The 26342-nt window shown below is 36.8% G+C and overlaps 4 protein-coding genes across 10 annotated transcripts in view; all 4 read right to left on the minus strand.

Annotated features, from left to right (window-relative positions):
* The window catches only part of LOC148186909 (uncharacterized), a 50535-nt gene extending 41506 nt beyond the window's left edge, over nt 1-9029 (minus strand). For 2 of the 5 annotated variants that reach the window (XM_088089148.1, XM_088089149.1), the window contains exons 1-6: nt 4069-5292; nt 2758-2897; nt 1880-2179; nt 1077-1370; nt 752-868; nt 409-434 (exon numbers count right to left, since the gene is read on the minus strand). In XM_088089148.1, the coding sequence (XP_087945274.1) occupies nt 409-434; nt 752-868; nt 1077-1370; nt 1880-2179; nt 2758-2812 (792 nt within the window). In that variant the 5' untranslated portion in view covers nt 2813-2897; nt 4069-5292. Of the gene's footprint in view, nt 1-408; nt 435-751; nt 869-1076; nt 1371-1879; nt 2180-2757; nt 2898-3829; nt 5363-5470; nt 5503-5598; nt 5701-5888; nt 6183-6699; nt 7000-7580; nt 7735-8889 lie in introns of those variants that run through there. The other 3 variants (XM_088089153.1, XM_088089150.1, XM_088089151.1) reach the window with 3 other exon arrangements.
* On the minus strand, nt 8651-17726 carry LOC121967033 (myelin protein zero-like protein 1). Of its 2 annotated transcripts, none has more exons than XM_088089145.1 (7): nt 17537-17726; nt 14358-14539; nt 13494-13704; nt 11181-11486; nt 10420-10521; nt 10292-10323; nt 8651-10183 (listed from the first exon to the last, which is right to left on the minus strand). In XM_088089145.1, the coding sequence occupies exons 1-7, from the start codon at nt 17577-17579 to the stop codon at nt 10115-10117; spliced, it is 945 nt and encodes a 314-aa protein (XP_087945271.1). In that variant the 5' UTR covers nt 17580-17726; the 3' UTR covers nt 8651-10114. The 2 variants fall into 2 exon arrangements, with proteins under 2 accessions (XP_087945271.1, XP_087945270.1); XM_088089144.1 differs by lacking the exon at nt 17537-17726 and adding an exon at nt 16224-16338.
* Nucleotides 17727-18130: 404 nt separating this feature from the next.
* On the minus strand, nt 18131-20925 carry LOC121940803 (uncharacterized). Of its 2 annotated transcripts, none has more exons than XM_088089157.1 (6): nt 20831-20925; nt 19968-20282; nt 19400-19693; nt 19110-19211; nt 18982-19013; nt 18131-18873 (listed from the first exon to the last, which is right to left on the minus strand). In XM_088089157.1, the coding sequence occupies exons 1-6, from the start codon at nt 20874-20876 to the stop codon at nt 18805-18807; spliced, it is 858 nt and encodes a 285-aa protein (XP_087945283.1). In that variant the 5' UTR covers nt 20877-20925; the 3' UTR covers nt 18131-18804. The 2 variants fall into 2 exon arrangements, with proteins under 2 accessions (XP_087945283.1, XP_087945284.1); XM_088089158.1 differs by having other exon boundaries at nt 19968-20279; nt 20831-20913.
* Nucleotides 20926-22672: 1747 nt separating this feature from the next.
* Nucleotides 22673-26342, minus strand: part of flvcr1 (FLVCR choline and heme transporter 1) — a 20454-nt gene continuing 16784 nt past the window's right edge. Inside the window, exon 10 of the mRNA XM_042503537.2 lies at nt 22673-25956. Coding sequence (XP_042359471.1) covers nt 25858-25956 — 99 coding nt within the window. The 3' untranslated portion in view covers nt 22673-25857. The remainder of the gene's footprint in view (nt 25957-26342) is intronic.

A 26342-nucleotide genomic window follows, 5' to 3' on the forward strand; every position in this document is an offset into this window, starting at 1 on the left:
CCTTACGAAACAAAGTTTCAAAAGAAATTAGTACAAAGTTAGAAGAAAATAAAGTATAATAATATAGAATTGATTAGGAGAATTATAATTAGAGTTTTGTGGACATCTTCATTTATTTGATAATATCCTATAATCTATTCCAGCCAATTTTCTGGTCATTTTTTTGCTAATTAGTTTTACCCTGTATTTTGAAAGATATAAATTAAACCAATTTTCTCAGGTTTCAGAGGTTTTAATGCTTGTGAAAGGAGTCTAAATGCAGCACAAGAACACTGATGATCCAGATGTTAAAAGATTAATTAAAAAAAGTGTGTGTGTGTGTGTGTGTGTGTGTGTGTGTGTATTAAAAAACAGCAACATATTAATATGTTTTTAAGTTTTATGTTTATCAAAATACATTATACTCACAGGGTGTTGGCTTTGTCTCTGAACATCTGGGGAGAAAAAAAGGTGAAAGATTAGTCTTCAAATATACATCATCATTCTCAACATATTCAGCACTGTAACACAAACATGTGAGGCCGCTTTCCTGCAGGTAAAGAGGGGCCCTTTACTGCAGCACGGGGCAGATGATTGTTAAAATCTGTCATAATGAGCATATGTATCATTTTAAATGCACAAAAAAAATTCAGACCACTGTAGAGCACTAATCATAGATAATGGAGTGATATGTTTTGAGTGCATTTTAAACTAATGGAGCTCTTAACAATACAGTGGTGTCACAACTGAGTGTTTGCTCTGTTTTACTGACTCTCCGTCACTTCAGCTCTCTTCCTGTATCTGATGACAACAGCAGCGATGACGACCAGCACTGCCACCGCCCCAACCACTGCACCGATAATGATGGAGGTCTGATCATCAGTGGGAACTGTGGCCAGAGGATGAAAGTTAGACAAAGAAATGTAATTCATAAGAATTGTGCAATTCACTTGTTCAGATTCATAATCTACTTGCTCCTTACTTGATTACAAGCAATTTAAAGGGTTTGCCTGTAAATAATCAGACAGTTTTGCGTCAAATTTAAATTTTCATCTGATCCCAATATGACTTTTCTGACTGATTACATGTGATCCTACCTGTGAAGTCAGGTGTGTAGTCAATCTCTATCTCTACTTTATTCTCAACAACAAACTGGCAGGTGTATCTCCTGTTGATGCCACTCTGACGCTTCACAGTCAGAACAGAGACACAGTCCGTCTGTCTGATGACCTTGTACCCGACACCTTCACCAAGCAGCTCAGCTCCTGTCTCATTTATCCAGCGGATGCTGTTCTGTTGACAAGGAATTACGTCACTATGTCTCGACAGAGAGCACTCTAATGTGACTTCATTGTCCCTCTTTGGATCAGCGTCTGCTGGAGATGGAGAGACTGAGAGAAAAAGAGCTCCCTTAATTCAACATAAAACATGTTTCACATCCACCAGAAAGTCTGCACCTTTACCACAAGACCCCGACACCTTTCTGTCCATCTTCTGACTTTATTGTTTTACTGAGTTAAAAATTAAGGTGGACTGAATCAAATGGAATAAAAATCTTTCAGCTGCATTTAAACAGAGTACAAAGGTTGTAAACAACATTAATCAGCGAACTCATATATCAGTCATCATAAATTGAGAGGGGTATTTTTTCATAAATCACAGCGATCAGCACTGGCCTATGACTTAAGTTTTGTTCTTGAGCCTCATCCAATCTTCCTAATGATGTTAACAGCCGTTATAAACCAGTGAGACATTTAGTCCCTTTTCAAATGTGTGCTTGTGGACATTATGGACAGACTGGTGTATGACTGGAATGAGGCAGAGTTTGGCATAATGCCATAGTTCTGCCTCAAAATATGTGCCATAATATCAATGAATTGTCTATTAAAATGACACTCACTTGTCAGAACACTTAAAAAAACTAGTTTGTCCAGATATGTTGAGCTCCCCTGTCGACAGGTGTAGTAACCAACATCCTCAGTAGTGATGTTGTTAATGACCAAAGAGCAGTCAGTGTTCACACTCAGCCTGGCAGCTCGGGCTGAGTTCTTCAAAACATTTCCATTCACAACTTCAGTGAAATACTGATACTCATCTCTGTTGTAAAGCCATGTAACTATGGAGCATGTTGATGCAGCAACACAGGGCAGAATAGCATCTTGTCCGAGTCTGTTATAGATGAATGTTTCACTGATGCTTTCTAGAAAGAAAAGAACACATGTTCTGTAAGAAATGACATAAAATCGGGCACCCTAAATTAAGAAAACGATAAGGCTGAATCGGCATTCACAGTAATAAAGCTGTACTGCAGGCACCCTCGACTACCAAGTATTCCCTTTAATGAATGAAACAGGAAATATATCTTTGGGAAATATAAACAGCTTATCTCTACTGTTAAATCTAGAACAAGAAAAGCAACAACTATAAGTAATGGTACACTCAGATTAAAAGATAAATAAATCATAATATGGGTACTTGACTGTTCATATCACATGGGTGGAGTTTAAAGAAACAACAGATAACAGACTATTACTTTTGTTAACATTGTCTAAATACATTTAAGAATCTGAAAATAACCAACTCCTAACTTCTATCTTGCTCTTGTCTAACAACCACTGACTTGTTTTTTAAAAGATTTTATCAAAGTGGCCTCTAAAACAGGAAAATAGTGGTCTTTTCCCTGTATCAATTTCTCAAATTAGCCTTTATCTTCCAGGTAAACATTTGACATTTCTGTAAATTTATGATTATAATCTGAATGAGAAAACAGAGGTTTACCTTGAAAATGATGCATAAAAATGAGGATTAATGCCTGTGGATATTTTGTGTCCATTCTCTCTCAGCAGACGGACGATGTGTGAGACTTTTCTTCTGTGCCACAGATGTGACTGTTGTGTTTCCTCTTTGTGGTTGAATTACTGAAAAACAATCACTTGAGAAACTGGCTAACTCACCAGCCGGCCTGACGGACGTCTAAACTGACTACACACGACAGAAACTTGTGTTTCACAAACTGCAGTTGAACTTCCTTTGATCATTCGTGAACAGAATGACTCAAATAGAATAAAATGTTTAAATAATTGAAGTTACATTCAAAGTGAGATTACAGAACAGTTTTCCTAAAATATGCATAGAGTGCTTTCTAATAATATTTTCATTTTCCCACATATAAGTTATACAATGTATTCAGGTGAAAACCTTGTATCTCAATATAATGATGATGGAAACTCAGAAGGTACATTTTTATTTTTTATTTTTGGGCTGGACGATGGTTACTTTTTTTTTATAGAATTGAAAGGGCTGGAGTAATAAATAATAAACTGTGAGCTACTGTTACATAATAGTTTAGTGATTTATGGGGTATACTTTTTTTTATTTCTTTACTGTGTTTATGAGCAAGATTACTGATTATATTATTTATAGCCAATATGCCTGATCAACCTCTAACCTAAGACGGTAAAAACACATCAAATTCATGATTAACTCGCCATTTTTCCATTGAAACAAAGCTATTTCAGAGTTTAACATTTCCGAGTAATGGAAATGTTGTCATTTCTCTTCTGTCACTTCAGTTGTATCACCAAAGAGGAAGTACCATGTGTTTGGCAAGAAGGCAAAAACACAATAACAAGATGAAGAGGCGAAAGTCACGCTGGCAGCTCCATCACAAAGTGCTGCGGGTTAGTTCAGTGTCAACATGCTATCATCCGCTCTGCAGAGAACAAACTGCAGCTGAGGTTGATGGGAATGTCATTATTTAGTATTTTCATAAACCAAAATATTGGACATATTTTGATACGATGATGGCACTAGATGAGAAGTTTTTAAAAAAAGATCATGAAGAAGCTGATTGAGAAAATATTTTTTTTTAGGAAGATTTACTAAAGCAGGTAAACTAAAGTACTTTTCATTCAAAAAATGTTCTGATCCAGTGCTGATAGTTGCAAAGTGGCCTTTTTTAAACTCCATCTTATATGCTCTTTTGCATAAACATCCACTAGTATTCAGTTTTAAAGTGATTTTAAACACATTATACAGTCATGATAACCAGCACCATTAATAAAGACAGCAGGAGGAAAACACAGTCACCTCTAAAGACGTCCCATCTGTCACTGCTGCAGTGTGGATACATTTCTTTCTTCAACTAGACTTCACACAGGTTTTTATATATTCTGCAACTGTAGAAAGTCTCAGCAATGTAACATCTTCAAGACTGTCAGGGTTTTGGAGAGCTGGCTTGGAACCAAATGCAGGCAACATATGAGGCAGCCGGATGATTTTAAAAATAATCAATCATCTAAAAAAAATACTGAGCCAAAACCAGGCAGGCAACAGAACTATAAAGCAAAAAAAAAAAGAGACAAAATTGACTAAGAACAAAGGGACTGGGTAGGTATAAGTAGTGAGAATGGGTGAGTTGACTGCAGGACTAGTGAGGGACAGGTGAAACTAATCAGGGCGGGGCAGACAATCAAAAGGCAGGAAGTGATGTCAAACAAGGAGAGATGTGAGTAATAAAATAAAACAGGAAACACTAAGCATGACGGAAGAATAAAATGAATCAAAGGAAAACATCACCTCAAGAGGAGATCAGGACAAAGTCAAACTCTCCAGCAGCTCAAAACTATTTTAACCAGATATTTACAGATTCACTACAGCTTTTATTACACAGACATCAAATGCACTGAGGGATCTTAAAGCTGAAATTATATGCAGTTTACTTTATATTTCTGTCATGGGGGGATAAAACATCTCTTCTGAGAACTTAGATTCTTGTGAAGAGATTCACATCCACAGCTAATGTCTTTTTTTGGATGGAAGGAAGCTAAAAAGCTACACAATCATTTTCATAACAGTGTACTTTAAAGGACGTGGACAGTCAATGGGGACGCGGAGCTGCTGTATACCTTCAACTGCATAATAAGTCAGACACACTCAGGCTAAACAAAAATACTGATGGTTAAAAGAACTGACATCAAACTATTAAAAAAACAGATATGAGTTCAAATAATAATAATGAAATAAAGTGTTCAGTTCAACAGGAATCAAATGGAGAACAACAGTACAATCATTCGAAGTAGTGGCTCCCAACTGATGGGTTGTGGTCCAAAATTGGGTCATAGTTTCTTTCTCAATGGACTACAGGTAACTTGTGAACATGTCATCTGATGAATATAAAGAGCAGAGAATAAAAAAAGCAAATGTATCCTAAATAAACAACAATGATTTTAACTGAAAGCTTCTGTCACAAGTGTAAAAATGACTGATGATATTTGACTCTCTGATGATCTGAAGTTGGTGTGAAAGTTGTTGATCAGTGCAGTCTCGCATCAGCAGGACGTCCTTCTACATTTTCATACTGGACATCGCCATCATTATTCACCTGGAAAATGAGACACAACACATGAGATTATGAAAAAATGTTTCAAGGGAACAAACCAGAGATTCTGCAGCCTCTGTGGTCACAGAGGTAACATTTTTAAAAACTCACATTGCTGTTGACATGCAGTGCTTTTGCGTTCCCTGAGGGAAAAAATAAAATGAAAAAGCAGCATTAGAAATCAAAATGTATGATTTATATTAAGCAATTTTACCAAATTATGATCTGAATTTCCTCACATGTAATTCTGATGACAAGAACGGTGATTATGATCATCAGGATCAGTCCTGCGATACGCAGAGTCAGCATGACGTAGCTCAGAGGAGACCAGCCTGTTGGATCTGTTGAACATGGTTAAGAAAAAAAAAACATGTTAGTAAATAAGAACAATTTGAATCCCCTGCAGAACAAAATAACTATGTTGCACATTTTCTTATCGTCACATTTCATTTCCAGACTTTTGTATCCTTTTAGCTGCATACTTTCTCACTATGATTAGATGTTTCTGACTGATTACATGTGATCCTACCTGTGAAGTCAGGTGTGTAGTCAATCTCTGTCTCTACTCTGTTCTTATCAGTAAACTGGCAGGTGTATCTCCTGTTGATGCCACTCTGACGCTTCACAGTCAGAACAGAGACACAGTCCGTCTGTCTGATGACCTTGTACCCGACACCTTCACCAAGCAGCTCAGCTCCTGTCTCATTTATCCAGCGGATGCTGTTCTGTTGACAAGGAACTACGTCACTATGTCTCGACAGAGAGCACTCTAATGTGACTTCATTGTCCCTCTTTGGATCAGCGTCTGCTGGAGATGGAGAGACTGAGAGAAAAAGAGCTCCCTTAATTCAACATAAAACATGTTTCACATCCACCAGAAAGTCTGCACCTTTACCACAAGACCCCGACACCTTTCTGTCCATCTTCTGACTTTATTGTTTTACTGAGTTAAAAATTAAGGTGGACTGAATCAAATGGAATAAAAATCTTTCAGCTGCATTTAAACAGAGTACAAAGGTTGTAAACAACATTAATCAGCGAACTCATATATCAGTCATCATAAATTAAGAGAGGGGTATTTTTTCATAAATCACAGCGATCAGCACTGGCCTATGACTTTGGTTTCTATTGTTTTCTTGAGCCTCATCCAATCTTCCTAATGATGTTAACAGCCGTTATAAACCAGTGAGACATTTAGTCCCTTTTCAAATGTGTGCTTGTGGACATTATGGACAGACTGGTGTATGACTGGAATGAGGCAGAGTTTGGCATAATGCCATAGTTCTGCCTCAAAATATGTGCCATAATATCAATGAATTGGATATTAAAATGACACTCACTTGTCAGAACACTTAAAAAAACTAGTTTGTCCAGATTTGTTGTCTTCCCCTGTTGGCAGGTGTAGTAACCAACATCCTCAGTAGTGATGTTGTTAATGACCAAAGAGCAGTCAGTGTTCACACTCAGCCTGGCAGCTCGGGCTGAGTTCTTCAGAACATTTCCATTCACAACTTCAGTGAAATACTGATACTCATCTCTGTTGTAAAACCATGTAACTATGGAGCATGTTGATGCAGCGACACAGGGCAGAATAGCATCTTGTCCGAGTCTGTTATAGATGAATGTTGCACTGATGCTTTCTGGAAAGAAAAGAACACATGTTCTGTAAGAAACGACATAAAATCGGGCACCCTAAATCAAGAAAACAATAATGCTGAATCAGCATTCACAGTAATAAAGCTGTACTGCAGGCACCCTCAACTACCAAGTTTTCCCTTTAATGAATGAAACAGGAAACATATCTTTGGGAAATATAAACAGCTTATCTCTACTGTTAAATCTAGAACAAGAAAAGCAACAACTATAAGTAATGGTACACTCAGATTAAAAGATAAATAAATCATAATATGGGTACTTGACTGTTCATATCACATGGGTGGAGTTTAAAGAAACAACAGATAACAGACTATTACTTCTGTTAACATTGTCTAAATACATTTAAGAATCTGAAAATAACCAACTCCTAACTTCTATCTTGCTCTTGTCTAACAACCATTGATTTGTTTTTTTTTAAAAGATTTTATCAAAGTGGCCTCTAAAACAGGAAAATAGTGGTCTTTTCCCTGTATCAATTTCTCAAATTAGCCTTTATCTTCCAGGTAAACATTTGACATTTCTGTAAATTTATGATTATAATCTGAATGAGAAAACAGAGGTTTACCTTGAAAATGATGCATAAAAATGAGGATTAATGCCTGTGGATATTTTGTGTCCATTCTCTCTCAGCAGACGGACGATGTGTGAGACTTTTCTTCTGTGCCACAGATGTGACTGTTGTGTTTCCTCTTTGTGGTTGAATTACTGAAAAACAATCACTTGAGAAACTGGTTAACTCACCAGCCGGCCTGACGGACGTCTAAACTGACTACACACGACAGAAACTTGTGTTTCACAAACTGCAGTTGAACTTCCTTTGATCATTCGTGAACAGAATGACTCAAATAGAATAAAATGTTTAAATAATTGAAGTTACATTCAAAGTGAGATTACAGAACAGTTTTCCTAAAATATGCATAGAGTGCTTTCTAATAATATTTTCATTTTCCCACATATAAGTTATACAATGTATTCAGGTGAAAACCTTGTATCTCAATATAATGATGATGGAAACTCAGAAGGTACATTTTTATTTTTTATTTTTGGGCTGGACGATAGTTACTTTTTTTTTTATAGAATTGAAAGGGCTGGAGTAATAAATAATAAACTGTGAGCTACTGTTACATAATAGTTTAGTGATTTATGGGGTATACTTTTTTTATTTCTTTACTGTGTTTATGAGCAAGATTACTGATTATATTATTTATAGCCAATATGCCTGATCAACCTCTAACCTAAGATGGTAAAAACACATCAAATTCATGATTAACTAACCATTTTTCCATTGAAACAAAGCTATTTCAGAGTTTAACATTTCCGAGTAATGGAAATGTTGTCATTTCTATTCTGTCATTTCAGTTGTATCACCAAAGAGGAAGTACCATGTTTGGCAAGAAGGCAAAAACAGAATAACAAGATGAAGAGGCGAAAGTCACGCTGGCAGCTCCATCACAAAGTGCTGCGGGTTAGTTCAGTGTCAGCATGCTATCATCCGCTCTGCAGAGAACAAACTGCAGCTGAGGTTGATCGGAATGTCATTATTTAGTATTTTCATAAACCAAAATACTGGACATATTTTGATACGATGATGGCACTAGATGAGAAGTTTTTAAAAAAAGATCATGAAGAAGCTGATTGAGAAAATATTTTTTTTTAGGAAGATTTACTAAAGCAGGTAAACTAAAGTACTTTTCATTCAAAAAATGTTCTGATCCAGTGCTGATAGTTGCAAAGTGGCCTTTTTTAAACTCCATCTTATATGCTCTTTTGCATAAACATCCACTAGTATTCAGTTTTAAAGTGATTTTAAACACATTATACAGTCATGATAACCAGCACCATTAATAAAGACAGCAGGAGGAAAACACAGTCACCTCTAAAGACGTCCCATCTGTCACTGCTGCAGTGTGGATACATTTCTTTCTTCAACTAGACTTCACACAGGTTTTTATATATTCTGCAACTGTAGAAAGTCTCAGCAATGTAACATCTTCAAGACTGTCAGGGTTTTGGAGAGCTGGCTTGGAACCAAATGCAGGCAACATATGAGGCAGCCGGATGATTTTAAAAATAATCAATCATCTAAAAAAAATACTGAGCCAAAACCAGGCAGGCAACAGAACTATAAAGCAAAAAAAAAAAGAGACAAAATTGACTAAGAACAAAGGGACTGGGTAGGTATAAGTAGTGAGAATGGGTGAGTTGACTGCAGGACTAGTGAGGGACAGGTGAAACTAATCAGGGCGGGGCAGACAATCAAAAGGCAGGAAGTGATGTCAAACAAGGAGAGATGTGAGTAATAAAATAAAACAGGAAACACTAAGCATGACGGAAGAATAAAATGAATCAAAGGAAAACATCACCTCAAGAGGAGATCAGGACAAAGTCAAACTCTCCAGCAGCTCAAAACTATTTTAACCAGATATTTACAGATTCACTACAGCTTTTATTACACAGACATCAAATGCACTGAGGGATCTTAAAGCTGAAATTATATGCAGTTTACTTTATATTTCTGTCATGGGGGGATAAAACATCTCTTCTGAGAACTTAGATTCTTGTGAAGAGATTCACATCCACAGCTAATGTCTTTTTTTGGATGGAAGGAAGCTAAAAAGCTACACAATCATTTTCATAACAGTGTACTTTAAAGGACGTGGACAGTCAATGGGGACACGGAGCTGCTGTATACCTTCAACTGCATAATAAGTCAGACACACTCAGGCTAAACAAAAATACTGATGGTTAAAAGAACTGACATCAAACTATTAAGAAAACAGATATGAGTTCAAATAATAATAATGAAATAAAGTGTTCAGTTCAACAGGAATCAAATGGAGAACAACAGTACAATCATTCGAAGTAGTGGCTCCCAACTGATGGGTTGTGGTCCAAAATTGGGTCATAGTTTCTTTCTCAATGGACTACAGGTAACTTGTGAACATGTCATCTGATGAATATAAAGAGCAGAGAATAAAAAAAGCAAATGTATCCTAAATAAACAACAATGATTTTAACTGAAAGCTTCTGTCACAAGTGTAAAAATGACTGATGATATTTGACTCTCTGATGATCTGAAGTTTGTGTGAAAGTTGTTGATCAGTGCAGTCTCGCATCAGCAGGACGTCCTTCTACATTTTCATACTGGACATCGCCATCATTATTCACCTGGAAAATGAGACACAACACATGAGATTATGAAAAAATGTTTCAAGGGAACAAACCAGAGATTCTGCAGCCTCTGTGGTCACAGAGGTAACATTTTTAAAAACTCACATTGCTGTCGACATGCAGCGCTTTTGTGTTCCCTGAGGGAAAAAATAAAATGAAAAAGCAGCATTAGAAATAAAAATGTATGATTTATATTAAGCAATTTTACCAAATTATGATCTGAATTTCCTCACATGTAATTCTGATGACAAGAACGGTGATTATGATCATCAGGATCAGTCCTGCGATACGCAGAGTCAGCATAACGTAGCTCAGAGGAGACCAGCCTGTTGGATCTGTTGAACATGGTTAAGAAAAAAAAAAACATGTTAGTAAATAAGAACAATTTGAATCCCCTGCAGAACAAAATAACTATGTTGCACATTTTCTTATCGTCACATCTCATTTCCAAACTTTTGTATCCTTTGAGCTGCATACTTTCTCACTATGATTAGATTAGATAACAAGTGACAACACTTAATTTAGCATAAACATGTTTCACGTCCACCAGAAAGTCCTCACCTTTACCACAAGACCCTGACACCTTTCTGTCCATCTTGTGACATTATTATTTTACTGAATTAAAAATGAAGGTCGACTGAACCAAATGGAATTAAAATCTTTCAGCTGCATTTCAACATATGAGTATAAAGGTTGTAAAGAATATTAATTAGTGAATTGTTGTCAGTTAACATAAATTGGGAGAGGGGTAATTTTTCATGAATCACATTAATCAATTATGGCTGATGACTTTGGTTTCTATTGTTTTCTTGAGCCTCATCAATGATTATCCTAAACCAGCGATGTATTTGGTCCCTTTTCAAATGTGTGCTTGTGGACATTATGGACAGACTGGTGTATGACTGGAATGAGGCAGAGTTTGGCATAATGCCATAGTTCTGCCTCAAAATATGTGCCATAATATCAATGAATTGTATATTAAAATGACACTCACTTGTCAGAACACTTAAAAAAACTAGTTTGTCCAGATTTGTTGTCCCCCCCTGTTGGCAGGTGTAGTAACCAACATCCTCAGTAGTGATGTTGGTAATGACCAAAGAGCAGTCAGTGTTCACACTCAGCCTGGCAGCTCGGGCTGAGTTCTTCAGAACATTTCCATTCACAACTTCAGTGAAATACTGAGACTGATTTCTGTTGTAAAGCCATGTAACTATGGAGCATGTTGATGCGACACAGGGCAGAATAGCATCTTGTCCAAGTCTGTTATAGATGTTGATGATAGACATTTCATTGATGCTTTCTGGAAAGAGAAGAACAAGTGTTCTGTAAGAAACAGCATATTATGCATAAAATGATCCTGCCCACAATGACAGAACTTGCAACACTTCAGAACGAGACATTTTTTTGAGCAAGAATTAGATGCATGAAAGAGTTGAAGAAAAAAATCCATGTTGTTGTCAGACACAAAGTAACAAACTGAGCCCACATATACAAGTCCACATATATTTAAGAATCGTTTAAGTATAACCGACTCATAACTTCTATCTTGTTCTTGTCTAAAACATTGACTCATTTTTGACAGCTTTTATAAAAGTTTATCAAAGTGGCCTTTAAAACAGGAAGATGGTGGTCTTTTATCAGTGACAATTTCTCAGATTAACCATTATCTTCCAGGGTTAGGGTTAGTTGTTAATGTTGTCAGATAAATAAAATAACAATCTGAGTCTGTAAGTGGAAAAAAACAACCTCGTGATTGTACATTGACTTTGTGCTGTTACCTCAAAGATGCAGACAATTTCCCAAGAATTTTTTTTTTTTTGACTGGTGCCGGCTGAGTACTACACAGTACAGCACAGTACTTAACAGTATGAAAAGAAGCAGTAAAGCAGAAGTCGTAGTATATGATAGAGGAAAAATGCTGATATATAATGTTTACATGGTCTTAAAAGCTTCAGCTCTTGGTAGTTTTTCATTTAAGATTCAGCACACAAACATACACACACGTGCACACCCGCACACACACTGCAAAAATGGCCTGTCAAATTTAAGGCCAAACACCCTAGATTTAAGCATACTTGCACTTAAAAGAAGCAAATTTGGCTGCCAGTGCAGTAAGCAAATTTTGCTTGTTAAGATGTCTTAAAACCAGTAAAACTGTGTGACTCTCATTATAGCCCATAAAATCTTGAAATAAGATCAAAAACACTAATTTCAAGCAATTTATTTAAGCCTAGTTGGACATACTAGTGCTTAAAATAAGGTTTCTATAGACCTGAAGTGGATGTTTCCAGACTTGTCTCCTGTATCTAGTTAAAAATAACTCAGAAAAAGACAAAGATGCTTAACAAGACCAGGCAAGTGATATTTACTTGAATTAAGTCAAATGATCTTTCCTAGTCGGCACTAGATAATCCATTTATACTTAAAACAAGACTAACTAGATTTTTTAATCTAAATATAAGATTATTACACTTGGTTAGATCGGCAGTTTTTGCAGTGCACGTCTGTGTATCTGTGTGCTATGGCCATTGCGATAGTAATTTAAGCGCCACCTGTGGGAGAGGAGAGTGGAGGTTCATTTAAGGAAGATGTGAGCTCTCAAACTCCTCCTTTTCCTGCTAAAATTATTGTCAAAATAACACATTCACAAAAAAGACGAGATTCCTGCGAATGCACACATATCAAGAACATATTTGTCTTTTGTTTTGTCAGAAAATGTGGGCAAAAGGACGAGTTAGAATCCGTAAGTTGGAGTACATGGGATTTTTTTTGGCTCTCCCATCTATTGGAGGCTCACCGAGCCAGATGTGTAAGGCTGTTTGCTTCCAAAAATACATGTGTGTGACCAGCACAATGTATGTATTTTAAGCTTGGAGCAGCAGCATTTTAAGATAAACCATAACTTAATCATAGATTTAATAATTGTAAGGGGTGCAAACAACTAACCATGTCAAAAATGACACCTTTCGTATGACTAAAAGCCACAATGAGAGGAAAAAGTCCCCCTCTTTGCCTGGAAACGTGACAGATTCGGGACAGTCAAGCAGAGTGCAGCGTTTTCACACCGTCCAATCAGCATGTGAGTGTGCAGTCGTGAGTGGGTGAACACAGCTGACAAGTGAAGGCCAAGACCACACACCTGCTCATACCACAACAGGAAGCAGGCTCATCTAAAAAGCATCTTGTGCAGTTAAAATCTTAAAGTTTTCCTGCCTCAAGCTGAAGCTAAATCTGATTTAGAAAGAAATCCTCTACAATACATGTATTTTTATTAACATTCATTTAATTTTAATAAAAAGTCGTTCACCTTTCGGAACAACGCTGAGCTTCGTTTGTGCTGGATTTCCTGTTACGTCTGGTGGGTTCTTCACGTCACAGAAGAAGGTCCCAATGTCGCTGAACTGAACTGGACTCAGCTGTATCGAGACATCCCTCTTTTGTATGTCTCCGATAAACTGCAATCTGTCTTTGAACTTGTCTTGTCCCGGGAATGCTTTTCCATTGGAAAAGTAGAAAATCTTCAAAAAGTTGTAGAAGAATCATTTTGGAAATTATTCAAGTTGCAGCAATTAGTCAGTTAATCAGTTGACAGAAAATTAATCAACAGCTATTTTGATATATAACTTATTTTCATATTTTTTCAAGCAAAAATGACAACACCCATGCCAGCTTCTCAAATGTGAGGATTTGATGGTTTTCTTTTTTTATTAAAGATGTACTGAGCCCGGTTCTTTAAGCCTTTGAAACCTGAGTAATTTGGCTTGAAATCATTCAAAACCACAGCAAGAGGGAAATGAGGAACTAAAGTACAAATAACCTAACAATTAGTAAGAAATTTCTAAAAAAAAAGTCCAAGAAAAGTATTTAAGTTTTGACCATAGTTTCCTCTTTTGTCCTAGACACTTTCCCCTGCTATTTTAAAAATATTATTATTAAAAATGTATCTCTTGCAATTTATTGATAATTTCTTACTACGTTGCTCATTGCCCTTTCTCTCCATGTTTTTGAAAGGAATTGCACATATTTTAACAGGGGCAGCCACCTGTAAATGGAAACCATTCCATCACAATGAGCGGCTCTTCATTTGTCAGTATAGATTAACAATCACAGGAAAATGTCCTGCAGCTGAAGGAACTTCTCCCTGCAACAGATATGACCAACGAGGACTCACCACATATGGAGCTTTGAAGAACTGATTATCGGGCTGACTCGACTGAAAGCTCCAGGTCACCGAGGTGGACTGGCTGACCACCTCACTGGACTTAAAGGTGCATAGAAGGGTTCCCGTGGTGCCGTTCTGCATAATCACTTCAGGGTGGGCGTGCATTTCAATTGCTGATGAGGGTTTTATGACTGTTGATAAAGGAGAGGATGAAAATAAAATTACAGGAATTAGTTAACCTGCTGAAATCACCATGGGGAAATGAGATGGGAAAATCTGTGTGGAATATGTTGCAACAGAACACAATAACTACAAACACAGCCTCGACACATTAAAGGGGATGTGTTGTGATGTTTCAGGTGTGAGTGAAACAATAAAATGCAGTCCAGGAAGTCCAGTTTGAGAAAAAACTAAAACTCACAGGCAGGATTTTAAAACAATAATGATGGTAAATGGTAGAAATATGCCGTTCCCGTTACAGGGTAATTTTTCATCTCTTTTTATGCACTGTATGTTTCTACCTCTGCCAGTGTTTATGTACGGTACCTCTGCACCAGTTTAAAAAAAGAGAGAAAAAAAATCTTGAATTTGGAACCAGGATGAGGATAAAACTTTTTGGCCTTTTTGCTCAAAAAATACTTTAAAGGCGCAGTGTGTAAAATGTAATGACATCTAGCAGTGAGGGTTGTAGATTGTAACCAGCTGAAACTTCAACGATGAGCCAAGCTTTAACTCCTGGTTAAGATTCCTTTGGGGGCTGAATTATCTGCAGAGTTCTCTTTGTCTCCAAAACAAACTGACCCGGATCATTTAAACCGGTAACAACACTGAACAAAGCAGTTTCATGTTAGAAACTATTGTTTGTTCGACACTGTTCAGCTCGTCAGGAAGGCACTGCTCTCTCCGGTGGCTGAGGCAAAAATGCCATTGGCCCTATATAGAGCCAGTTTGTCTGGTCTGGGCTACTGTAGAAACATGGCAGTACACATGACGCTTCTCTGTAGATGAGGACCCGCTCCCTATGTATTTATTAGCAGCTTATTCTTAGGTGATGACACTTGATTACTCATAAAAGAAAACATATAATATTCAATTTCTGCCAGTATATCCTCCTAAATTCAACACAGTGGACCTTTAATGACTAATCAGTAAAACTATGATTTGACTGATCTACTAATCATTAAAAGGGTTAATCTTCAGGTTACACGTAATGTCCAGCAAGTATCAACTATCAACCATTTTTAATTTACTGCATTCATTTCCTCCTCCATTTTTATCTCAAACTTTCTCACTGTTCTGTTTTTTTTTCATTCTGGTTTGCGCTTTGCCAGCCAGCTGTGTGCTAAATGCAATCATATAGTGTAGGTAATGGAGATCAGGGACAATGTAAGTGAGCTTATTTGGTTAAATACGGCTTTAGTTTTGATTTTAGACTGGGAGACAAATATTTTTAATTGGATTTGAATGATTGGAGGATAAACACAACGATGTGTTATTTTCAACAACTGTTCAAAATGTCAAATGTTTCTCACAATAATGTGTACAAATTAATTAAAGGGAATGGGTAACCAATTTGTGCACCCAAATTCTCAACATCAAGAAAAAAGACACTCACAACTCTCAACTGGCTTTCTGAAGGTTAAGACAAGTTAGATGAAAGATTTATTTAATGCACATAAGAATTATATTTAAGACCAGTTTAACAAAAACCATGAGCTGATGATTTTTTCACAGCTTTGGTCAAATTGGCCTCCTAAACAGGAAACAGTGTCCTGTTTGTAATAGCAATCTGTCACATTACCCTTACCAGTTATAAAAAAAATCACATTGCTGTAAAATTATTATTAATATTTGAATAATAAAACAGAACTTTACCCTGACACTGAAGCACAAAAATAAGGATCAGACATTTTGTGTCCATTCTCTCGCTCTCTCTGCAGACGGACGTTGTGTTCGCCTTTTCTTCTGTGCTGCTGATCTGAATGTGATAGTTCTGTTTCCTCTTTGTGGTTGAAGTACTGAGAAAAATAGCTTAAGAAACTTGCCAACTCACCACGGGCCTTTTGTTAGTTCCATCATTTCTATGTGCCTTTTTTACTAGACTGCATGCGATGGCTCATACTTAAAGAAATTTGTGTTTCACAAACCGTGGTTTGTTTGTTTTTTCTGTTTTAAAATTTCAGAGAAATTCCATTTGTAAAAGTGTTTAACCTCTTTTGATTGCTCTTAAACAAAATGATTCAAACAGAATAAATAAAATGTTTTATATGACTCAAGGAATGATTAAAGTGACTTGACTAAACACAAAATATACACATAGCAGTTTCTTTTAATGTCTTATTTTTTCAGAAGGGATTTATAGTGTTCTCAGGTGGAAAATTTGCAAGTCAATATTCAGATGAAACTCAAAAGGAAATCTTTTTTTTTTTTCAGCTGGACAAAGGTTATTTTTTGTATCATTCAAAGGAATCTATGTTTACAGCAAAATTATACAGGGCCTAAAATGATTAACTGTGAACTATTGTACTTTTTTGTAATTTAGTAGACATACTGATTTAAAGACCTTTGCACTTTGGATGTACTGTTACTGCTTGGCTATTCAGTGACTGTTCCACTCAAAACGTTTATTTCTGTGATCTGTGTTGCTCACAGTACAGAGTGATGGAAATGATGTCATTTCCATTCTGTCATTTCAGTTCTACTAAAGAGGAAATGTCATGAAGCTAATGCTTACACATCTTAGTTTAGTGTGTTAGCCTGCCATCATGGAAACATGAACTGCTCTGAGGTTGATAGGAATGTCATTTTAATTTGATGAATAGTAAAAAAAAAAAAAAAAGAAAAAAATTAATGATCACGAGGAAGCTAATTGAGAAAATATGTGTTCAGAGCCTTTAAATCACATTTGAAGAGTTTTAAAAATCCCTTGTAATATACTCATGGATAGAAAATACACTTGAATCATTGAAATACAATTGAAACGATTTGTTGAAGCAAGTAAACAGTACTTTTCATTCAGAAAATGTTCTGATCTTAGAGTTGATAGTTGCAAAATGATCTTTTCACAGCTTTATCTTATATGCTCTTTAGCATAAACACACACTAGCATTCAGTTTTACAGTGATTTTAAACATATTATACAGTCATGATAACCAGCACCATTAATAAAGACGGGAAAACACAGTCACCTCTAAAGACGTCCCATCTGTCACTGCTGCCCGGTGCCCCCATGTGGATAAAGTTGTTTCTTCAGGTAGACTTCAAAAAAGTATCTTGTAACTATAGAAAGTCTCAGCAATGTGACATCTTCAAGTCTGTCAGGATTTTAGAGAGCAAGCAGCAGGCTTGGACCAAAATGCAGCCAATATATGAGGCAGCTGGATGATTTTAAAAATGTATTTATTTTTAAAAAATTCTGAAAGTGCCAAAACCAGGCAGGTAAAAGAACAAAAAAGGGAGTGAGGGACAGGTGAAACTAATTAGGGCGGGGCAGACGATCAACACACAAAGACAGGAAGTGATGTCAACTGGGACTGGGTAGGTATAAGTAGTGAGAATGGGTGAGTTGACTGCAGGACTAGTGAGGGACAGGTGAAACTAATTAGGGGGGGCAGACGATCAACACACAAAGACAGGAAGTGATGTCAAACAAGAGGAGATGTGAGTAATAAAATAAAACAGGAAACACTAAGCATGACAGAAGAATAAAATGAATCAAAGGAAAAGAGGAGATCAGGACAAAGTCAAACTCTCCAGCAGCTCAAAACTATTTTAACCAGATATTTACAGATTCACTACAGCTTTTATTACACAGACATCAAATGCACTGAGGGATCTTAAAGCTGAAATTATATGCAGTTTACTTTATATTTCTGTCATGGGGGGATAAAACATCTTTTCTGAGAACTTAGATTCTTGTGAAGAGATTCACATCCACAGCTAATGTCTTTTGTTGGATGGAAGGAAGCTAAAAAGCTACACAATCATTTTCATAACAGTGTACTTTAAAGGACGTGGACAGTCAATGGGGACGCGGAGCTGCTGTATACCTTCAACTGCATAATAAGTCAGACACACTCAGGCTAAACAAAAATACTGATGGTTAAAAGAACTGACATCAAACTATCAAAAAAACAGATATGAGTTCAAATAATAATAATGAAATAAAGTGTTCAGTTCAACAGGAATCAAATGGAGAACAACAGTACAATCATTCGAAGTAGTGGCTCCTAACTGATGGGTTGTGGTCCAAAATTGGGTCATAGTTTCTTTCTCAATGGACTACAGGTAACTTGTGAACATGTCATCTGATGAATATGAAGATCAGAGAATAAAAAAAGCAAATGTATCCTAAATAAACAACAATGATTTTAACTGAAAGCTTCTGTCACAAGTGTAAAAATGACTGATGATATTTGACTCTCTGATGATCTGAAGTTGGTGTGAAAGTTGTTGATCAGTGCAGTCTCGCATCAGCAGGACGTCCTTCTACATTTTCATACTGGACATCGCCATCATTATTCACCTGGAAAATGAGACACAACACATGAGATTATGAAAAAATGTTTCAAGGGAACAAACCAGAGATTCTGCAGCCTCTGTGGTCACAGAGGTAACATTTTTAAAAACTCACATTGCTGTCGACATGCAGCGTTTTTGTGTTCCCTGAGGGAAAAAATAAAATGAAAAAGCAGCATTAGAAATCAAAATGTATGATTTATATTAAGCAATTTTACCAAATTATGATCTGAATTTCCTCACATGTAATTCTGATGACAAGAACGGTGATTATGATCATCAGGATCAGTCCTGCGATACGCAGAGTCAGCATGACGTAGCTCAGAGGAGACCAGCCTGTTGGATCTGTTGAACATGGTTAAGAAAAAAAAAACATGTTAGTAAATAAGAACAATTTGAATCCCCTGCAGAACAAAATAACTATGTTGCACATTTTCTTATCGTCACATCTCATTTTCAAACTTTTGTATCCTTTTAGCTGCATACTTTCTCACTATGATTAGATGTTTCTGACTGATTACATGTGATCCTACCTGTGAAGTCAGGTGTGTAGTCAATCTCTGTCTCTACTCTGTTCTTATCAGTAAACTGGCAGGTGTATCTCCTGTTGATGCCACTCTGACGCTTCACAGTCAGAACAGAGACACAGTCCGTCTGTCTGATGACCTTGTACCCGACACCTTCACCAAGCAGCTCAGCTCCTGTCTCATTTATCCAGCGGATGCTGTTCTCTTTACATGGATTAAGTTCTCTGTATCTCGACAGAGAGCACTCTAATGTAACTTCACCGTCCCTCTTTGGATCAGCGTCTGCTTGAGATGGAGAGACTGAGAAAAAAACAAAGAACCATTAACTCAGCGTAAAAAAAAAAAATCCACCAGATTCCATCTAATAGAAATTCAGCAACTTTATTACAAGATCCTGAGAAGTTCAACAATGAAGGAGGACTGAATGAGTGAGGCCTGAACCTGGCACAATCCCCACAACCATTCGAAACACGCATACGCACACACACACACACACACTCTGGAACACATACAAAAAAAGGACTAAAATAGAATTGCCTTTTGATCATTTCAGTTTTATGGAAATGAAACTCACTTGTCAAAACACTTAAGAATACATCTACATCCTGATCAGGTCTCCTCCCCTGTCGACAGGTGTAGAAACCAGCATCCTCAGCAGTGACGCTATTAATGACCAAAGAGCAGTCAGTGTTCACACTCAGCCTGGCAGCTCGGGCTGAGCTCTTCAGAACATTTCCATTCACAACCTCAGCTAAAGATTGAAATCTATTACTGTTGTAAAACCATGTAACTATGGAGCATGTTTTATCCAAAAATGCAGTGGCACAGGGCAGAATGGCATCTTGTCCAGGTCTGTTGTAGAGAAAGACGGCTCTTCCACTGATGCCTGCTGGAAAGTGACAATGAACATATATGGTTACTTTCATTGTCAGTATCACCATATAAGGGCAGGTCGGGAGATGGGCACCCATTTACTCAGGGTGAATATTATGTAAAACTAGGTTTTCAATGATTTATCAAGTGATGAATTTTTCAAAAAATGATGCTGACAAACAGATAAATGTAAGGACATTTTACTCAGTCTGGTGATATTCCATAATACTCCTTGAGCCTTGACCTATATTTTCAGCTGCACTGTTGATTCAAAAGCTGTTTATAGACAGGCAAAATAGGTTGTAATTGTTACGAATGCAAAGGAGGAAGTATGCCCTGCTGCTTAAAATGTCATTTATCTACACATATTACATGCCAAGCACTGTTGGACACATTATTTTATTTCAACCCCCTTTTTTGTAATGTAATTGACACCATTTTCAGGTTGAGAGGGAAGAACTGAAACATATTTTTGTTTTATGTGTTGGTTTCAAATTTTCAGTATATGGTGAAAATAATTAAATAATTTTAGATAAACCCTTATATCTCAAGAAAAACAATTACCTTTAAACTGAAGCATAAAAAAGAGGATTAATGACAGTCGGGCCATTCTCTGTCTGCTGTCTGGAAACAATTGACGATCTGTACGGCTTTTCTGTCTGGTCTAGAACTGAACTCTGGGTGCTGATTGACTTCCTCTTTGTAGCTGAATTTCTCAGAAAAAAAAATTGTGAAATGTTATCAGTCACCGCCCAGACTGTCAAAATTATGCAGTCTGTGTGTACATAGGAGATCATATCTCTAGGTATATGCCTAAGTTAAAAAAATATATATATTTGTTTATTAATATAAACAAATATTTGAAACAGAAATTGTGTTTCATTATGCAATCACTTGCATCAGCCAAAAGGCGCTATGAAGCAACATCATTTAAAGCATTTTGATTTGAGCTTAATTTGATGTACTTTAGTCAGTTAGTCACATTCTACAATCAAACACTGTGCTGGTGCCGTACCATTGTCAGGTGGAAAGCTTGTATTTCTCAAATGTAGGCCTGAGTTTGAAAAACATTTGCTTAAGCTGAACAAAACATTAGTAGTGTAGTGTAATGTATTTGCTGACAATATCCAAAACACTGTTTTTATGAGACTGGTTAAGTGGTTGAAGATTATGGAGGAACAGGTTATCCTTCAACTGTCTCCAAAGTCAGAAATTCTGTGATATTTTAGAGAATGGATAAAGTGAGCGATTGTGTGTAGTGTGTGTTTAGCTTGAGAGGACATTTGTGTTTCTAGTGTGTGAGAAAACAACCAAGAAGACACCAAAAGACGCTTGAGTAGAATGCTTTTTATCGTTGTGATTTGACTCAGTGCCTTTTGATTCTAACAGACATGTACAACGTAATGTCATCTGCATATAATGTGATTGTGACTGTCCAGTATTTATGACTGCAGACAAGACTTGTCATGAATTTCCGCAAAAAAAAAAACCTTAAATCCAAGGTTCACAGATAAATGAAATGGAACATTTACATTCATAAACAACAGAATACATTTGGTGCAACAACCTGCACAGTTATATCTCCACTGTGGTTTTGGATCATTACAATCCAGGATTAAAGAATAAGGCTGATGATAGTTTCCTTTTTTTCGTCAACAAATGCCATCTTAATAACCAAACATACTGTGTTTAACATCAACTAACAGGTATTTGTGTGTTTATTGGAGCCTGAAATACATCTTCTCCTGTGCTACAGAGCTGTATTGTTGTTCATAAACTATTAAAAGCACATCGGGGGCAGTCACAATGTAGCACCCGGTGACATATTCCCAAGTTACCATGGACACACACACTGTGTAGTCTATTTTGACTCAATCCCACATACACCGTCCTGCTGCCTCAGAATACTCAGAGCACCAAGTGTGAATTAATCCGCTGCTAAAAATAGTCCCCAACAAATACGCTATTTCCTCCTGTTTGCTTGCTAAAATTTACAGTGAAAAGCTGTTTTAGATTTTTCATAAGTATATATTTATGACATGTTCTTTTAATTTTTGTCTTGTATCTCTGTAGTAACCAATGGGTTTGTGGCTGGGTGCCACAAACCAGGTCATAAAGTTTTAAGAGACAGACTAACACATTGCTGTTTTTCTCTTCGTGGGATTTGTTGACAATGAGAAAAACATGTACTAACTCCAGCCTTTTCCTTTCAGTGCCACTTTAGCTGTCTGGGAAATTCACAAATGAGGCATTCTTTGTTTTTGTAGATATTAGTATGACATCTGCCATCAGGTGACATGTGTCAGATAACTCACAGTCACACTATGGATTACAAGCTGTCATCCACAACCATAAAAAAATTATGCAATTCAGAAACTGATTTATGTGGCAATGTAAAACTGCCAATGCAATTCAGTAAGTTTAATTCATGAATTGTCTCAGCAGCATTTACAATATCACAAAACATATCCTCTCCTGATTTCACTTGTAAAATTAATTTTGGTCATATAGAGAAATGTTGAAAACATGATGGACACAACATTAAACATGGTTGACCAAATATGAGACTGAAGAGACATTATTTTAAATGCAATAAAAAAATTAAAAAATAAACATGTCATATAATGTCTTACCGGCTGTATCACAGAGGTTGAACTTTTCAGACCAGAGAACTAAATGTTATTAACCCTTTAATAATTTATTCAGATATTGATAAGAAGCCTAACTTCAAAACACAAATAAATTATACAACATCTCAAGACTTAAGTGCTTAAAAAAAGTTGTTATAAAAAAATTAAAGAAAGATAAAGAAAGGAAGATAACAAACTGTTAGCTCTTAATTTGCTAAGAACCAGAAAATACAAGAATGCATCAACATAACAAAAGTTTCACCAATGAAATAGTTTCAAAGATTTGAAAAGAGAACCAAATAAATATTTACGTGCAGCTGCTATAGGTTAATGTTGTTTTATAGTTTTCAGCACATAAAAAAAAGTTAGCTGGCATGAAGCTTGTTGTGGGTAAAGATGATAATGTCCCACTTGAAAGGCGGTGGAATTGCTTAAAATTTAGATTTTAAATGCCAGATCTTAGATGCTTTTCAGATGACCGTCAATGAACAGTGTAGACAGGGTTTAAGACCTCGGACACAACCAAGTGGAAGTAAAGTGAAAATACACATTTTGCATCTATTTTGAAAAGGTAAATGTTGGCAATATTAATTCACACTTAAGTTAAAAAAAAAAAAAAGTATGCTTTGTGTTATAAATGAAAAGCTACAAAAAATAGATTTTTTTTTTACAACAGACATAAAACAAACGGATCTAAAATAAATTAGCATTGTTTTCTGTTAAAAATAGAAGTGAACTCTGTTGTGCTTCTCCTGTCCTCTCTCTTACTACTGTAGAAACCCCACAAGATGGTGCTGTCCTGTCAGCTGTGATGCACACTGTAATATTTGACATTAAAAACACATCTGACATCATACCTTTGAGTATAAAACTTGAAGTTGTGCGTGTGTTTCTTATTGTGCACTGAACTCAGAACATGTTCACATTCTGTTTGGTCCTTTGTTGTTTGTGTCGGAAAACACTGCAGCACTGTTGTGTTGTCAGGAAGGCCATCGCAAAAGCTAGCCACATATTCTATACACAATACATCATCTATTTTACTACAGCAGATAGTTACTTCTCTAATCTTCTTCATAAGCAGAGTGTTTTAATTGGTGTCAGTTATGTCAGGGCTCCTTCATAGCAAATCCACTGTTCTGAACGGCCTCTACTTTACTTCATTTTCTCTACAGCCCTTGTCTCTTTGTGGCGGTGACTTGAAGGAAGAACACAGGGGAAAAGGCCCAGGGATGCACCCCTTTAATCTGAAAGCCAAATACAGTTCTGCTAAATGTTTTAGTCTTTTACATCAGTTATTTGTCATGACTGGAATGACTTGGTTTACTGAGCCTCTTTTTGCAAATAAAAACCTGCGGGGATTTCCGACTTCCTCAGATGCAAAGTGAGCTGGTATACCAGTAAGTCAGCCCATTATTATGCAGACAAAAATAAACCACACAAAACTATTTGCAGCTGCTTCTTGGTCTGTTTAAAATTCATGCAACATTGCTCTAAAATAAATAAGATTCATGACGACTATCCTTATTTGAAAGCAGCTTCTAATTGGATCCATATCTGTGCCACTTTTATAGCTAACATAAACTGTTGTTTGTAACGAAATAATCCAATGACGCAATAATAACAACATTTACAGTGTGTTTTACAGGACAATTCAAGTAAACTCAGGAGATGTTGGCCCTGTGCAGTTGCCGCAGTACGAACCAATCAGAATGGCTCTCTAGTTCTTTCTAACAGACACCAGGGACCGTATAAACAAATATTCTGAGAATCCTTTCAAAAGGCTCCTAACTTGGCCTTAAACTTTCTAGCAAGGAGTTGTAGCTTAGGAGTGAACTCTGAACAAGGAAAGGGCAAAAACTTTAATCTTAGAGAGGAGGTTTGCTAGGTATGATGCAATCGTTTAACAAATGTGATTGGTTGTCACAGACAGGCCCTTTTGTGAGCCTGCAAGGTGTGGACATCCAGTGGAAATAAAATGAACTGTGTCACAGTGTGAGACTGTGGAAGAGCTGTTTGTGTGATCGCTCTGCTGCACTGCTGCATTTTTCCAGTAGCCTAATATCTTAGTGTTGTGATCGCTTTGTTTCTGGCATTATCTTGTTATTGTGTTTGGTGAGATTGACCACAAACATTACTCCTCCACCAACTAATCTAGAGCATGCTATTAACTCACTGTAATCCAGCTTTCAGAGAAAATTTCTCAGACCTATTTGTCTTTCTGCTTTAAGATGCTTTATGAACAACCTTTATCTTTACCAGGATCTAGTCTTAACTATATAACGTAATTATATTAAGAATTTTTTAGAATTTCATCACTAGAAGTGACTCTCTGTTGTAGGAAGCTTTGTGAATACGGCCCCGGAGACCCCAAAAACTAGCTAACATGAGTGATCAAGTATTCTGTTTTAACTACAGCAGTTTTTAACGCAATCTAGTAATTTGAGTTTGTGTTACCAGCCTCTTTTACACTAAACTCGATTTACATATAGTAACCAAACTAGGAACACCAAGCTTCGCCCACAATCAGGGCAGTTGTAATAAAGTGCAGTGGAGCTTTTTTTCTGCATCACAGCGCTTGCATTCTTCTTTTACCTATCCATAACTACTTCTCCATGTTGCAACCCAAAGTTCTGTTAATTGGAGGTAATCTTCAATGCAAGTGTTTGAGAGCATGGGGGCCCTGGATCCGACTGCAGGGGAGCTTTAACAGCTTAGGGGGCACCGCTGCTCCGCTGTGACTTGTTGCTCACCAGCCTGTCTTGAATCCACCGTAGATTGTAACTGTTTCTGACTAGACTTGGCATCACATCCAGAGCCTCCATCATTCCAATTATCTAGAAGCTTGGCAATAAATAATCGAATGCACCTTTAGGCAGTTCACTCAGAGTGCGGTGCCAGCATGTATCCCAGGGCAGCAGGGAGACAGTCTTAGTTTTCCTGTGATCCAGTGACATGGCAGAGTCACAGAGATGTTTCACGGGAGAAGCTGAAGGAGGGTTCAAGCTTGAACCCGTTTGTTGTCTTTTCTGAAGGGAGGTCTTCAGGGCACTCAGTGGAAAGCTACAAGAAAGAAAGAGAGAGAGGTGATTGGTACATTAAAAAAGAAATGTCTTGATAAAATAATCAAAAGGCATAAAAGAGGTGAATTTTACTTGTGGGAATTGTCCACTTAGTGGCTGAAATTAACTAAACCATCTTTATTAAACACTCATTTTGTTACAGTCAATTTACTGACATTCTTGCATTTTTGGTCTTGACCAGTCTTGAAATAACATCTAGAGTCCTATTTGTCTGAGACCAAGACAAGATCAAGTTAAAATGCATTCAAGTTCGAGACGAGACCTTAAAAAGTGGTTCAGTGATGGGTCTTGAGACCCAGACTGATCTCGAGTACTATAACAGTTGTACGCATTGCCTTCCAGAGGCAAAACATCAGTTATTGCAGG

This window comes from Plectropomus leopardus, chromosome 16 (genome assembly GCF_026936395.1).
Source record: "Plectropomus leopardus strain MGB_pleo_1.0 chromosome 16, ASM2693639v1, whole genome shotgun sequence".
NCBI lineage: Eukaryota > Metazoa > Chordata > Actinopteri > Perciformes > Serranidae > Plectropomus > Plectropomus leopardus.